The 14,102-nt window shown below is 30.2% G+C and overlaps 1 protein-coding gene across 1 annotated transcript; it reads left to right on the top strand.

Moving 5' to 3' along the window:
* The first annotated feature begins 1,302 nt into the window (after window positions 1-1,302).
* LOC145011745 (aspartic proteinase 39-like) lies at window positions 1,303-13,759 on the top strand. Its single transcript, XM_078970477.1, has 10 exons — window positions 1,303-1,561; window positions 3,176-3,305; window positions 3,460-3,707; window positions 3,828-4,049; window positions 12,352-12,514; window positions 12,634-12,707; window positions 12,827-12,917; window positions 13,005-13,080; window positions 13,219-13,290; window positions 13,542-13,759. Exons 1-10 carry the CDS (start codon window positions 1,338-1,340, stop codon window positions 13,703-13,705), a joined length of 1,464 nt encoding a protein of 487 aa, XP_078826603.1. The 5' UTR covers window positions 1,303-1,337; the 3' UTR covers window positions 13,706-13,759.
* Window positions 13,760-14,102: the final 343 nt, after the last annotated feature.

The raw sequence follows: 14,102 nt of genomic DNA, 5'->3' as shown, positions 1-14,102 counted from the left end.
ATCTTTCTGCCTAATTTGATTCTTCTTATTCGTTCTGCCACACATTGAAACTTTTCCAATGATTCAAAATTACACTTAATCTTGTAAGTATAACCATGTTTACCAAACTTTTAGTAAATCATAACGAATAGTCTTATCCTTCTTTGTGGTGGATCTAACCAGCACACAACCAAGTGTACCCGATCCCCTAATCCTTCACTTCACTCATAAATACATGTGAACAATGAATTAGTCTTAATTTCCCTAAGACGAAGGTTCTCACTCATCATACAATACAAGTTGCATGATTCCAAGTTTCTATCCAATTGAAACTTGGACATTGAGAATCTTTCTTTATTTGGTAAATTTTGACACTACCATAAATAAAAGAATCAAATCCATTTTCAAAATTGCTAACAATAGAAACATACAAACATCAATTTTCACAAATATCATTGCAAGGAGATATAAGATAAGATAAAATACAATTTTTATTTATTTATAAAATACGGAAAAATCTTTTCCTTACAATACAATTACAAATGAAAACTATGTTCCAAAATATTTTTAAGCAATCTATCATAACTGTTAAGCAGCAGCTCAAAAATCTGATTATCGAACCTTTATATATGATCTAAGCTTAAGCCTATGTGGTGTGGTAGTGTTATCATTGCCGGTAATCCTATGTGGCAGCCTTTATCAACGGTGAACATCGACCCTCAATCGTTGTTTTATCTGCGGTATAATGTCGGCGGTGGAAACCCACCGCTTTCTTTCTCTTCCTTTACCGTTCAAATTTAATCTTTTTCACTGCCTTTCTAGTGTGGGTAATACATAAACACCACACCATAACATTAATTGAAAAAGATAAAAATGATGAAAATGTCCTATATGTGGAGTGTAGTGCCACCGTTCAGCCTAATAAAGTCGAAGGGCAAGATTTGAAAATTCGAATTATACCCTTAAAATCCCAATTTTTTGTTTTGACGTAAATAATCAATTTTTACATTAAAGTGATTTTCTTTAAATATCTTGGTCGTACGGTTGGAAATCTATTCGTACTAATAGAATTACCCCCGGCGAAAATATAAAATAGTTGGATGAGGAATCGGTCGGTATCAAGCAATGTGAACACGCACAAAGATAATAATTTATTTGTTTGTTGACAGAACTGCCTCTAATTTGGCTTTGATTCTTTATTAGCGGCTAAGCCGAGGTGGGTTAACTTTCTTGTCCTCACATTCTTCTTCGCTCCAAGTCATTAATATCATTTATAAAACATGGCAATATGCACTTGTTCATTTATTTAACCCTCAAGAAACTCATTTGAACCAAATATACATTTCCATTCGAAGAAAATGGAACTGAATAAAGGAGAATTTATTGTTTTGGTTATTGGGTTTGTTCTTCCTCAACTGTCTTTGCTGGGATCGGCCAATGTCGTCTTCCAGGTTCAGCATAAATTTGCTGGCAACAAGAAGCCTTTAACTGAGTTCAAAGCTCATGATTCCCAACGTCATCGGAGGATTCTCTCAGCCGTCCGCCTCCCCATAGGTGGCGATAGTAACCCTACCTCAGCAGCGTTAGTTCTCTCGCTATTAATATATTATGTATTCAAGATTGTTTGTTGATTGCTCAGTGTTGTTCCTGTAGTCATTGTTTCCATGACAAATATGGCTAGATCCAGTTCCTGCATACTCACATATGGAAGATGACTGTGTTTATGATCCTTTTGGAATTTCTGGTCCTATTTTCTGGATTTGTGATTAAGAAAAATAAAATATGTTCTTTCTCTTGTAAATTAAGGAATGCCATATATATATATATATATATATATATATATATATATATATATATATATATATATATATATATATATATATATATATATATATATATATATATATATATATATATATATATATATATATATATATATATATATATATATATATATATATATATATATATATATCAATAAAAGGCACACCCACCAAAGAGTTGGGAGGCACAAAACCAACAATTAAATTGGTTTGATAGTTAGTCTAGAAGAAAAAAATCAAACACTCCCATCAATCACCATTTTTAACAGCCTACTATCAATCCAAAGAAGAGAGTCCCTTTGTATAAGGGCGAAAATGTCCTCCGTCCTTCTCATCTGAGATTAGGTTCAGGTTCATTTGAGACCATGCTAATTTTATGAAACCGTGAGATCAAATTTAAAAATAATTTTAAAATGCAAAATAAAATGAAAAATCCAAAAATTCTTTTTCTAATAATTATTTTCAGAACTTTAACTACCTAAAAAAAATTAAAATAAAAAATACCGTTTATTTCGAAAAAAAATATGTGAAATATTCTAATAGAATATTACATGTAAATATTCTAATGTGATTTTTAAAATGTTAGAATATTTTACTAGAATTCTCATATATGTAGAATATTCTATTATTCTACTAGAATATGTAAAAAAATGTATTTTATTTTATTTTATTTTTTTGCTATATATATATTTTTTTTTGGAAAATATAAATTCCAAAAATAATATTTGAAATTTTTTTTCGAAAATTTTCAATTATTTTGCATTTTAAAAATATTTTTTGTTTTATCTACCAAATGAATGGCTATGATTGCGTCTTACGGTCTCACAAAATTAGATCGTCTGACATAAACGTAACCCTATATATATATATATATATATATATATATATATATATATATATATATATATATATATATATATATATATAGGCTCTATGAAAAATAAAAAACCCTAAAATTTATAACAATGCATAAATAAAATATTTAGAGATCACAATTTTTTTTGACTTTATATTCATTAAAACCGTACCTTTTTCTATAAATTTGTTGAATTGTTTTTTGAAAAAAAAAACAAAAAAAATATAAAAAATAAAAAATCGATTTTTTAATTTTTTTCAGCAAACGAATAAAAAAGCTACGATTTTTTAGAATATAAAGTCAAAAACAAAGTTTTGTGATCTCTAAGTATATATATATATATATATATATATATATATATATATATATATATATGTGTGTGTGTGTGTATTTTTGTGATTTTTAGGGTTTTTTTAGTGATTTTTAATGTTTTTTTTTTTTTTTTTTGTGATTTTTTAGTGTTTTTTTAGCATTCATGCCATGAAAGTTTATATTGTTTCTTTGTGTGTTTATGTAGCCTTTATTTTTCTAAGATACGGATAGGGACTCCAGGAAAGGACTATATGGTGCAGGTTGATACAGGGAGTGACCTTCTATGGGTAAATGGTGTTGGATGTCAAGAATGTCCTAGGACAAGTGGCCATGGAGTATGTTCTTTTTCTTACTTGGAGCTTTTATAAACTTTTAATTCCCCTGTACTTTGAAGCATGAGTTTAGTTAGTTAATTTACATTCAGTGCATTCTTTTGATCATTGTTTTCTTTCTTACTAAAGTAACAACTTGTACCATTACTATTCCCAGGCACCACGTCCATTTTATGATCCAAAGGCTTCCACAACTGCAAAAATTGTTAGTTGTGATCAAGGAATTTGCAGTTCCATACTGAAAGGTGCCACTAGTAACTGTAAGGTCGGAACCCGTTGTTCTTATTCTGTTAATTACGGTGATGGAAGCTCAGCGACAGGATATTTTGTGAGAGATATTGTAAATCTTGATCGAGTTTCAGGAGACCTTCAAACAACATCTATGAATGGGAGTATAGCATTCGGGCAAGTCTACACTTCCCATATGTAGTGTGTTTCTACGAAGTTTGAAGATTAAAATTGCATAGCTTATGTTTATTAGCATATGATCTTACCGATTTCCATTTGTTCCATTATACATGATAGGTATGGATCTCAACAATCTGGAGAGTTGGGTTCATCAGAACAACCACTAGATGGAATGCTTGGGTTTGGGCAAGCAGATTCTTCTATGCTTTCACAGCTTGCATCTGCCAAAAAGGTTAAAAAGATTTTTTCACATTGCCTGGATGGCTCTAAAGGAGGCGGCATATTTACCATTGGAGAAGTGATATATCCGAAAGTCAAGACAACATCAATGAGTCACACGTAAGTTTTCCTTTTAAGATACAACAAATTTTCATTCAAATTCTTGTAAGGCCTTTACTATACTAGCTTTCCCTTTAATTTCTTTTATATATATATATATATATATATATATATATATATATATATATATATAGAGAGAGAGAGAGAGAGGTGTTTTGAATTTTCTATCTTCTGTATTCGTTTTGAACAAGCTACCTTATAAATATATGTAGAACAAAAAGAAATAAGCTACTAATAGAATTACCTATGGGAAGATAATTAATTGGAATTAGTGAACTTTCCCTTGGTGGTAAATAACTCCAACAACCTTGGTAGTGCACATGACAAATAGTTGATGTCTTAGCTTGGCTAACATCCCTCGTTAACTATCATTGCAACATGTGATAAACAAATAAAACCAATTTGAACTTCTTTTCACACAAAATGACAATCAAGCTCTATATACTTCTATTTGTTTGGCCTTTCATGAAAGAGAGGCTTAGATAGGATGTATATTTTTGCCATATTATCACACTTTAAGGGAATATGACTGGTGTCTGAAACACACTCGTCTCACAGATCGATATTCAGCCTCAACAAGGAGATTGTAACTTTGTTTTTGGCTTCCAAAAGATGGGTGTGGCTCCAACGATTATATAGAGGCCACTAATAGATCTTCATGTAATGGGTAGGAGGCCTAATATTAGCTTGAAGTGAGGTTAGTCATTGTAATAAAGAGCTTGATATGTTAATCTTTTATGATATTGAAAAACATGTAATGCATCTTTATAGAAAACTTGAGATGGAGTCTTGTTGAACCAATTCGAATACTGGTTTTACAAGAAAAAATCAAGTAGAGTGTGGAATAAAAAGTTGAGTTTGCTAATAGTTTATTTTGAATGGTAGCATCTAGGATACGATCATCCATACTTTGAAGAAGTTTAACTTGAGAAGTAAGATGAGTTGTAACCGATGAGGAATCAGTCATATTATGGGTTAAGAGCAACTCCTTAATGAACTTGTTTGTATGAATAACTAGCCTTGTTTAATTTTGTCAAACTCAATGCAAAGAAAGAAATGTGGTAAACCTAATCTTTGATTATAAATTGGTTATTCAAAAAGGTTTTAAGACTTTTGATTTCATCATGGTCATTTCTAGTGACAAAAATATCATCCACATAAATGGCTACAATGATTGTTGAATGTGTTGTCTTTTAAGAGAAAGAGAATAGCCATTTGGCCAAAGAAAAGAAAAATGAAAGTGAAGGAATGCATAAAGTTTGGCCTACACACCGTTCGAAGTCGATAAAAAGAGATAAAGATTAGGCTTATGACCCGGTGGTATTTGCATGTAAACCTCCTCACGCAAGTCACCATGTACGAACACATTATTAACCTCAAACTGATATGTATCACACTTGAGTTAACAACAATAGCAACAATGCTATGATCAGTTGTGAATTTTCCACTAATAAAAATGTGTCATGGTTGTCTATACTTTCTCTTTGTGTAAATCCATTAGCAATGAGACGAGCTTTATAATCCACAACAGAACCATCTGCATGCGACTTTATTTTATAAACTGATCTGCATGCATATGTTTTCTTTCATTTAGGAAGTTTGATGATATCTCATGTACCATTGACATTCAAGGCATTCAGGTCAGTTTGCATAGTAGATTCCCTTTCAAAGATGCCTTTATCTTATGATAAAAGCACAACTCATATTGGTTAGCTTCTACATGAAATAGAATAAAATGTATTGTCAATAGAATTATAATATTATGGACGAATAAACAAATTTTCTATGGCGTGAATACACAAGTGGCTATCATTAGATGAGACAATAAGGTTGCATACATAGTTTTGTAAATAAGTTGGTTGATAAAGAAGTCTTGTACTTTATCATAAATCTTCTTATGGAAAAGTTTGGGATCAGCAGGAGGATTAACAATCATATTAGATTGATTACATGAAATATCAATATTATCCAATAATTTGATTACTTGTGAGATAAGAAGTTTATTTTAACTAGATTTAGGACAGGATAAGAATTTTTGACCAATGGGTAGCTAATAAAAATGAAAGGAGGAGATATAAGCATGAACGTTTCACTTCCTACTAGGACAGAACAGACAAAGCAAATAATACCAAATGCTTTAAGTGAACCGAATTTTTTTTTTCTTTTTTTTTTGTTTATTTATAAAGCCTCAAATAGAGAGGGTTTGCAAGAATCTTTGAAAGGGATAACAAAAGCTCTAATATATTCTCCCTAACAAGCTTCACCAATAAACCATTGCAAATATATGGCTCTAGCAACCTCCAAAATGTGCTTATGTTTGAGTTCAACAAGGGAATTTTGTTGAGAGGTGTAAGATGTTGATCTTTAGTAAAGTATACCATTATTTTGTATAAAAGTAACTCTATCAATACTTTAATTAAGCTCGTTAGCATTATCAGTTCGTACGCATTTGATGGTTACTTGAAACTGGGTTTTTACGAGTGAAGTGAACGATTCAATAAATAGAAATTCATAATTGTTATCATTCAAAATATGAATCCATGTGTGTTTTTTAAAGTCATAAATGATTGTTATAAAATATTGGGAAATCTCCAATAAAGTCCTAAAATTTTAGCCCGGTTTATGTTCTAGTCCTAAACTAATTTTTGTTTACGAAAAAGTCCCAAAAACCGGCAAAAGTTTGCATTTTGACCCTTTTTGACTGGTTGGAACCGGTAACAAGTTAATTTATGACTATTTCATAAATTGACCCAAAATATTGGGACTTTTCTACAAAAACAAAAAATATTAGGGTTTTTCTGCAAACAAAAACCTTATTATTATTATATTAAAAATATAAATAAGTATACTATTTTTTAAATTTGTTATTATTAATATTATTAATAATACATATAAATACATTTAAATTAAAAAATATTAAAGACATTTTATAAAGGTGAAGGTTTTGCGGATGGTAATGCTTTAAGCTTTGTAATCATGAATGTTTGTTTGTATATTCTAACTTTGTATATGGTCATTTCACATTTGTTATTATTGTTTTTAATTCAGAATATTAACATATAACAATTTAAAAGAAGCTACTGATTTTTCAAATTGTTTACAAATAGTGAGCATGTGATATGCGTGTATATCTTGTGTGTAAGTATTTTTGAATTACCAACATGTGTGTTGCTCTTTTTCATTACTTTATCCTTGTGGTTTTTTTGGAAACATAGCAAATATAGTGTGATAAAGCAAAATAAATCATATTACTTTCTATTAAATAAGATATTTTAATTAATATTTTCGAATTTTGATATGGGCCACCAATGTAAATATTTATTGTGGATCTGTTGGATTTGAAAAGAAATCATTCTACCTTAAGAAATTTTATATACAAAGTGAGAAATCATTTTATCTTAAACTATTTATACATAATTTTACAAATAGGCAACTTCTTTTAAATTGTTAAGTGTTAATATTTTGATTTGAAAACAACAATAAGAAATGTGAAATGATCATATACAAGGTGAGGACATACAAGCAGTGATTTCCATGCTTAAAGCATTACCATCACCACCACCTTCACCTTTGAATAATTTCTTTAATATATTTTTATTTAAGTGTATTTATATGTATTATTAAAAATATTAATAATAAATAATTTAAAATTTTAGTATACTTGTTTATAATAATAATAATAATAATAATAATAATAATAATAATAATAATAATAATAATAATAATAATAATAATAATAAGGTTTTTGTTTGTATAAAAGTCCTAATATTTTTTTTGCAGAAAAAATCCCAATTTTTTAGGTCATTTTGTGAAATAGTCCCAATATTTTAGGTTAGTTTATGAAATAGTCTCAAATTAATTTGTTGCTGGTTCCAACCGGTCAAAAGGGGTCAAAATGCATACTTTTGCCGGTTTTTAGGACTTTTTCGTAAACAAAAATTAGTTTAGGATTAAAACGTAAACCGGGCCAAAATTTTAGGACTTTATTGGAGATTTCCCTAAAATATTCATCATGAATAATATGTTTGTGTGGCCTCCAAATACCGATGTGGACAAGATCAAATGGGCTTTGGAGATAGAATTATTATATAAAAACGAAAAACATGATTGTTTAGCTAGATCACAAGGGAAAATAATAATTGAACTAGAAATAAGTATATGAGATGATGGAAAGGAAGTAAACATAGAAAAACTATTTGAAAGACATTGTTTAAAGATCTTTATAACGATTTCTTCTTTTGCCAAGGATACCAAGTGTTAAACTATGTTTCAATGATGTTTCCTACATGAGGTATTTCTCAAAGGTGAACAAGACAAATGGTTATAACTTAGATTTGAGTTTGGTGATAAAAAGAAGATTGTACTTGAAATATCAAACATATAAAACATCATGCAAGATGAATGTATCATGTATTTGAACATCATCACAATGTAAAATGAACAAGTTATGACCATTATGAAGCCCAATTGATTGTTTATGAATATATTCATAGACTGGAAAGGACATTGGTTAGAACACATATGGTCAAACTCTTTAGTGTAGTGATAAAGGATAAGTGTGGTTGAAGAAATGCAGAATACTTACATTAGCAACAAAGTATAAAAATAGGAAGTAACATCAGAGTGCAGTGGACCTTCAAGGATGGAAGAGTAAGCATATATATGAGAAAATAACTACGACTGAAATTTGGTGTGATTGATTAGTTGAAGATGATTTTGATATTGTTCTTGGGAGATGTTTGATGATGACTCAATGGTTACAATCTGAACATCATACTTAGGTTCTTTCTTTGATTTAGTAGATTTGAATTTCGATGGAATACCAATTAAGCTATGGTATTATGATTTATAATGACATGATTTCTTAGTAATACTGAATAGTAATGACTTCTTTGAGTAATTTAAATGTTTGATCATTTAAAACATTCATATCAATTACATCATGATTGACAATGTAATTTGGATAATGCAAAATTATTCTTCAATTTGATGTAGTAAGTGGAGAATTCATTAGATCCTTTCAAAAAAGAGTATAATTGTTTTCGGATCTAATAAATGAGATCTCCATTAGATTGTTCATATCGACGATTAAGCTTTTCTAGATGTTATGAGCAGTTTGAAGGAAGAGAACACTTTCATCAATGCGATGACGAAGAGAATTGTATAACCAACTAATTACCATAGAATTGAATATGTACCAAATTCCATACAACAATGAATTGATTGGTGGCTTAGAAATGGTTACATCAATGAATGCAAGCTTGTTTTTCACAAATAGAGCTATAATCATTAATTGTTTCCAAGTTGAGAATCAAATTCCAGTGAAAACATTATAAATGAGAACTATGCTAGGATTATTAGATTATCTAAGGTAGAAAGTGTTTGAAAGATCAACAATATTCGATTAAATCAAATTGATATAATATTTAAACATTAAATCAAATCGAGATGAAATATGAACGGATTGAAGTAAAATTAAATCAATTAAAGAAGAGATTGAATCGAAAATGAAAAAAAAAATTAAAATGATGTGTAAGAATAGATAAAAAAAAATAAAAAAAATAAAAAAATAAAAAAAAGCTAATACCATGTTGAAATCAAGAACTTGATATATATATATATATATATATATATATATATATATATATATATATATATATATATATATATATATTGTGACATCCCCAAAATTTCGGCCAGAAAAGACCGGTTTCATTTATGTTTTTTAAACATTTTCAGAGTAAAACATTTTGATTTTAAAAGAGATGCGGAATTTGTTCCCAAAAACAAAACATGATAAAATAATATTTACCAAGGCATTTCATAAATGTATTTTCATTATATAATCAAAACTCGGGATGTCATGTTCCGATACAGACCATAAAGCATAAACGATAACATTACAAGTCATTCAACAAATATATACATATACAGACTTGTAAACAAAACAACTTGATGATTATCCATCTTATGCCCTCGCGCCACTACCTGTAATAGAAAGAAACTGAGTGGGTCAGGCTTGGGAGCCTGGTGAGCGTATAGGGTTTTCAACCCACAATAAATAATTAAATTAATTTTCATCAACCAACAATAACCCAATTACCCATTCCCATTATTCTCACTTTATGTCCCTAAAATAACTAACACAAGGGACCTAGTCTAAGAATATTTCATCGGGGCGACAACACATGCTTTCGGGGGTTTCCCGGCAATATATGTCAAATAAGGCAACCATGGGGGGGATGGAGTACAGCGAATGAACACCCAAGTCCATTAACACCTACAGGTGGCGAGCCTGCTAGTGTTCCACAAGACTATCTAGAAAGGTCCGCGGTCGCCATCTAAACTCCGCTAGATGACTAAATCGAAACAACAACGAGGCCTCTCATCTGTTTATTACACACCAACTATCTACCCATGTTCTACCCAACATATTAGTAGATAAAAATATACATTTTTATACATATTTTAAAAACCTATATAGCATGCTTTAATCAATACATATTCCACATAACATATGAGGCACACACACATAACATGTATTTCATAGAGGATAAATCAGATCTATGAGATAGAAGAGAGTGGATATACATTCACACATATAACAACAAAATATACAAACATAGCACGTATTTTATATAAAATACTTCATAATATTGTGTTGGAAGAAAGTAACCACACACTCACTTGATCAAAAGATGATCGGACAGCACTACGGCTTGCAGAAGTAGTGTTTCTCCGTAGATCTGGAAGATTTTCACAAAAACCAGGCTCCTCGCGAGCAGGGCTTTTGCTCGGGAATAACACTCTTCGGGATCCTCAGGACTTTGGATCTTGCTTCGGGGCTCGGGAATGATACCGGGGCTTCGGGATATGATTGGCACGCAAATCGAGGAAATAACTAGAGAGAAGAAAGAGTTTGAACAAGAGAAAATGGCTGATCTTGGTTTCTATTTATAGGTTGGGGGTCTGGGATTACGCTGGGCGTACTCAGTACGCTGGGTGTAACTTGGTTACGCTGGGCGTACTTTGACGTCACTGCATGCGTCAATTGGTGGCACTCGAGTATTGGTAAGGCAACTTGCACCCTTCTAAGTACGCTGGGTGTACTCAAATTACGCTCGACGTAATTTGACTCGTCAAACTTGGCGTAACTTTCGCATACGAGCTCCATTTTCGACGTTCTTTATATCCACGCGTAGGTGAGACTACGCTCTACAACTTTCGTTTAGAATCTGTCAGATAATTTTGACTTTATTTTTTATTATTTATTTTTAGTAGGCTCGGACAGAAAAACTTGGTTATAAATTCATAACTTCTTCGTCCGATGTCCGTTCTCGCCTAACTTTTCATCGTTTCGTTACTAACAATGAGATCGTCGATTCTCATTTAGATTGCTTCGGCTAAAAACTGCTCGATCTCAAATCAAGTATTCGGGCTGCATACCGCTAAGTCGAAACTTCATAAAATCATAACTTCCTCATACGAAGTCAAATTTTGGCGTTCTTTTTATGCATGCTCTCGGTTTAACGAACTCTACGACTTTCATTTAGATAGCTAAGGCTAAATATTGCTCTAACATAAATTTCACTTTTTACGTCACTCAGCGTTGCTGATTCTGTCGTGAAATTTCGACAGGTCATAACTTTTTTGTTATAACTCGAATTTCAACATTCTTTATATCTTTGGAATCCTTGTTTCGACCACTACATCTTTATGCAAAAGATATCGGGCTTATCTCATACTTTAATTTTGATGCTTATTTTGTTATTAATTCATTAAATTATAATAATTAAGAAAATAAACACATAATTCACATAATACTCAAATATTTCATCATTAATACTTCAAAAAGAGTTACAAGGGTTAACCTAGACTATTACATCAATGAAAATGTCTAGCCTGGAAACGCGGGCGTTACATATATATATATATATATATATATATATATATATATATATATATATATATATATATATATATATATATATATATATATATATATATATATATATATATATATAGAGAGAGAGAGAGAGAGAGAAAGAGGGAGAGAAAGAGAGAAATTATGAATTTCCTATCTTCTAAATTTGATTATGAACACGATACCAAATACATGTATATGTATGAATTGAAAAAAGAAATAAGCTACTAAAAGAATTAAATAATTGAACGTAATTGAAATTAACATCAGAGCCTTTGTGGTAGCTAACTCTAACAAATTTGGTAGTGTACATGACAAACATTAGCTATCATGTCCTAACTTTAAATATATGTTGCTTATGATTTATTTTTGTCACAGGGAGCATTATAATGTTGAATTAAAGGAAATTCTGGTAGGTGATGATGTTTTACAACTTCCAAAAGATTTTTTTGATGTTGGAACCAATCAAGGAACAATTATTGACAGCGGTACAACCTTAGCTTATTTACCCGATTTGGCTTACAAGCAATTGATCAAGAAGGTATATGTGATCTTTTCCATATTTTCATTAATATTTGTGTTAGTCATGTGAAATTCCCTTCGTTAAATTACACTTGTAGTTTTCTTACTATAAAATTCTTGGTTGATGTATCTACCTAGATAAATGCTGCACAACCAAATTTAAAGAGTCACATTGTAAATCAGCAGTTTATATGCTACAAATACTCTGGAAAGTAAGTGTTCGTTGAAGATCTAACAATAAATATAGTTGAAACTTATCTCTATATGATTACTATTTTCAAACATGAAACTTTATTTGTATCTTTGTATTTTTTTTTCTATGATTATATAGTGTTGAGAAGGGTTTTCCGGTTGTCACTTTTCTCTTCAAAAATTCATTATCTCTGAAAGTTTATCCCCATCAATACCTATTTGAAGTTGAGGTATTCAATCCACTTTACCCTTCCATATGTTTGTTGGTTGCATTCTTAAGGCATTTTATTACTTTATTTACAAAAACATTGTATCAGGATCAAGAATGGTGTATCGGTTTTCAAGACAGCAATTTGCAAACGAAGGATGGGAAAGATATAACTTTATTAGGAGGTCAGCCACAATTCATTTTTTTTATTTCTTCCAATATTTTTACTAATTATTTTTTTTTAAGTTGGTACCAAAAAAATTTATAATAATTTATAAATATTTATTACATAAAAGGTGATGAAACATAAATTTTATATGTAGATGTTGTATTGACTGATAAGTTGGTAACGTACGATGTGGAAAAGAAGACCATTGGATGGATTGAGCATAAGTGTAAGTATAGCTCACATATCAATTTATTTTATTTCTTTCAACTATGAAATCGTGCCTATTTTGTATCGCTTCTTTTTGTAGCATGAACCTTTATAATCCCTCGTGGACATATACTAAAAGTTATAACCATTATACCTAATTATCTGGAAATTGGCATATGAACTGAACTTTCACTCAGTAACACTTATCTAATCTCTATAATATTGAAAGAATATAAAATTTATGATTAACTAGTTTTGGTTTTTTCTTAGGCTCTTCAACCATCAAAGTGAAAGATGAGGAATCTAGGAAAGTGTATACGGTACGAGGCGATAAACTATCTCATTCAAGTCGTATCCGTACCTCAAGTGGAATTGCAATGGCTTCCTTCTTTTTTGTCATGTCAATCTCCTTCATTCACCCGATGTTGAATTAGTTATTATTGATTGTCATGCTCATGTCAGAGTAATTTAGAATAAAACGTATATTTCGGAACATTCCTTGTTTTAGTTTAAGTCTTTATTTTTACCATGTGTTGGTATTTGATTAGCTTTCAAACTTCTTTATTTTATGTAGGAGTAAACCTTTGATGTTTTTATCTCAATCTTTCGTTTTTAATAAATAATAAAAGCTTAAATATCAACTTAGATTTTAACTATGTTTATCAAATAAAGGCTTAGAGACAAAGTTTATTTTAACTATGTAGGAGTAAACCTTTGATGTTTTTATCTCAATCTTTCGTTTTTAATAAATAATAAAAGCTTAAATATCAACTTAGATTTTAACTATGTTTATCAAATAAAGGCTTAGAGACAAAGTTTATTTTAACTATG

The sequence above is a fragment of the Lactuca saligna genome, chromosome 8 (assembly GCF_052625555.1).
Source record: "Lactuca saligna cultivar CGN05327 chromosome 8, ASM5262555v1, whole genome shotgun sequence".
NCBI lineage: Eukaryota > Viridiplantae > Streptophyta > Magnoliopsida > Asterales > Asteraceae > Lactuca > Lactuca saligna.
This window is presented reverse-complemented; position numbering and strand designations above follow the sequence as displayed.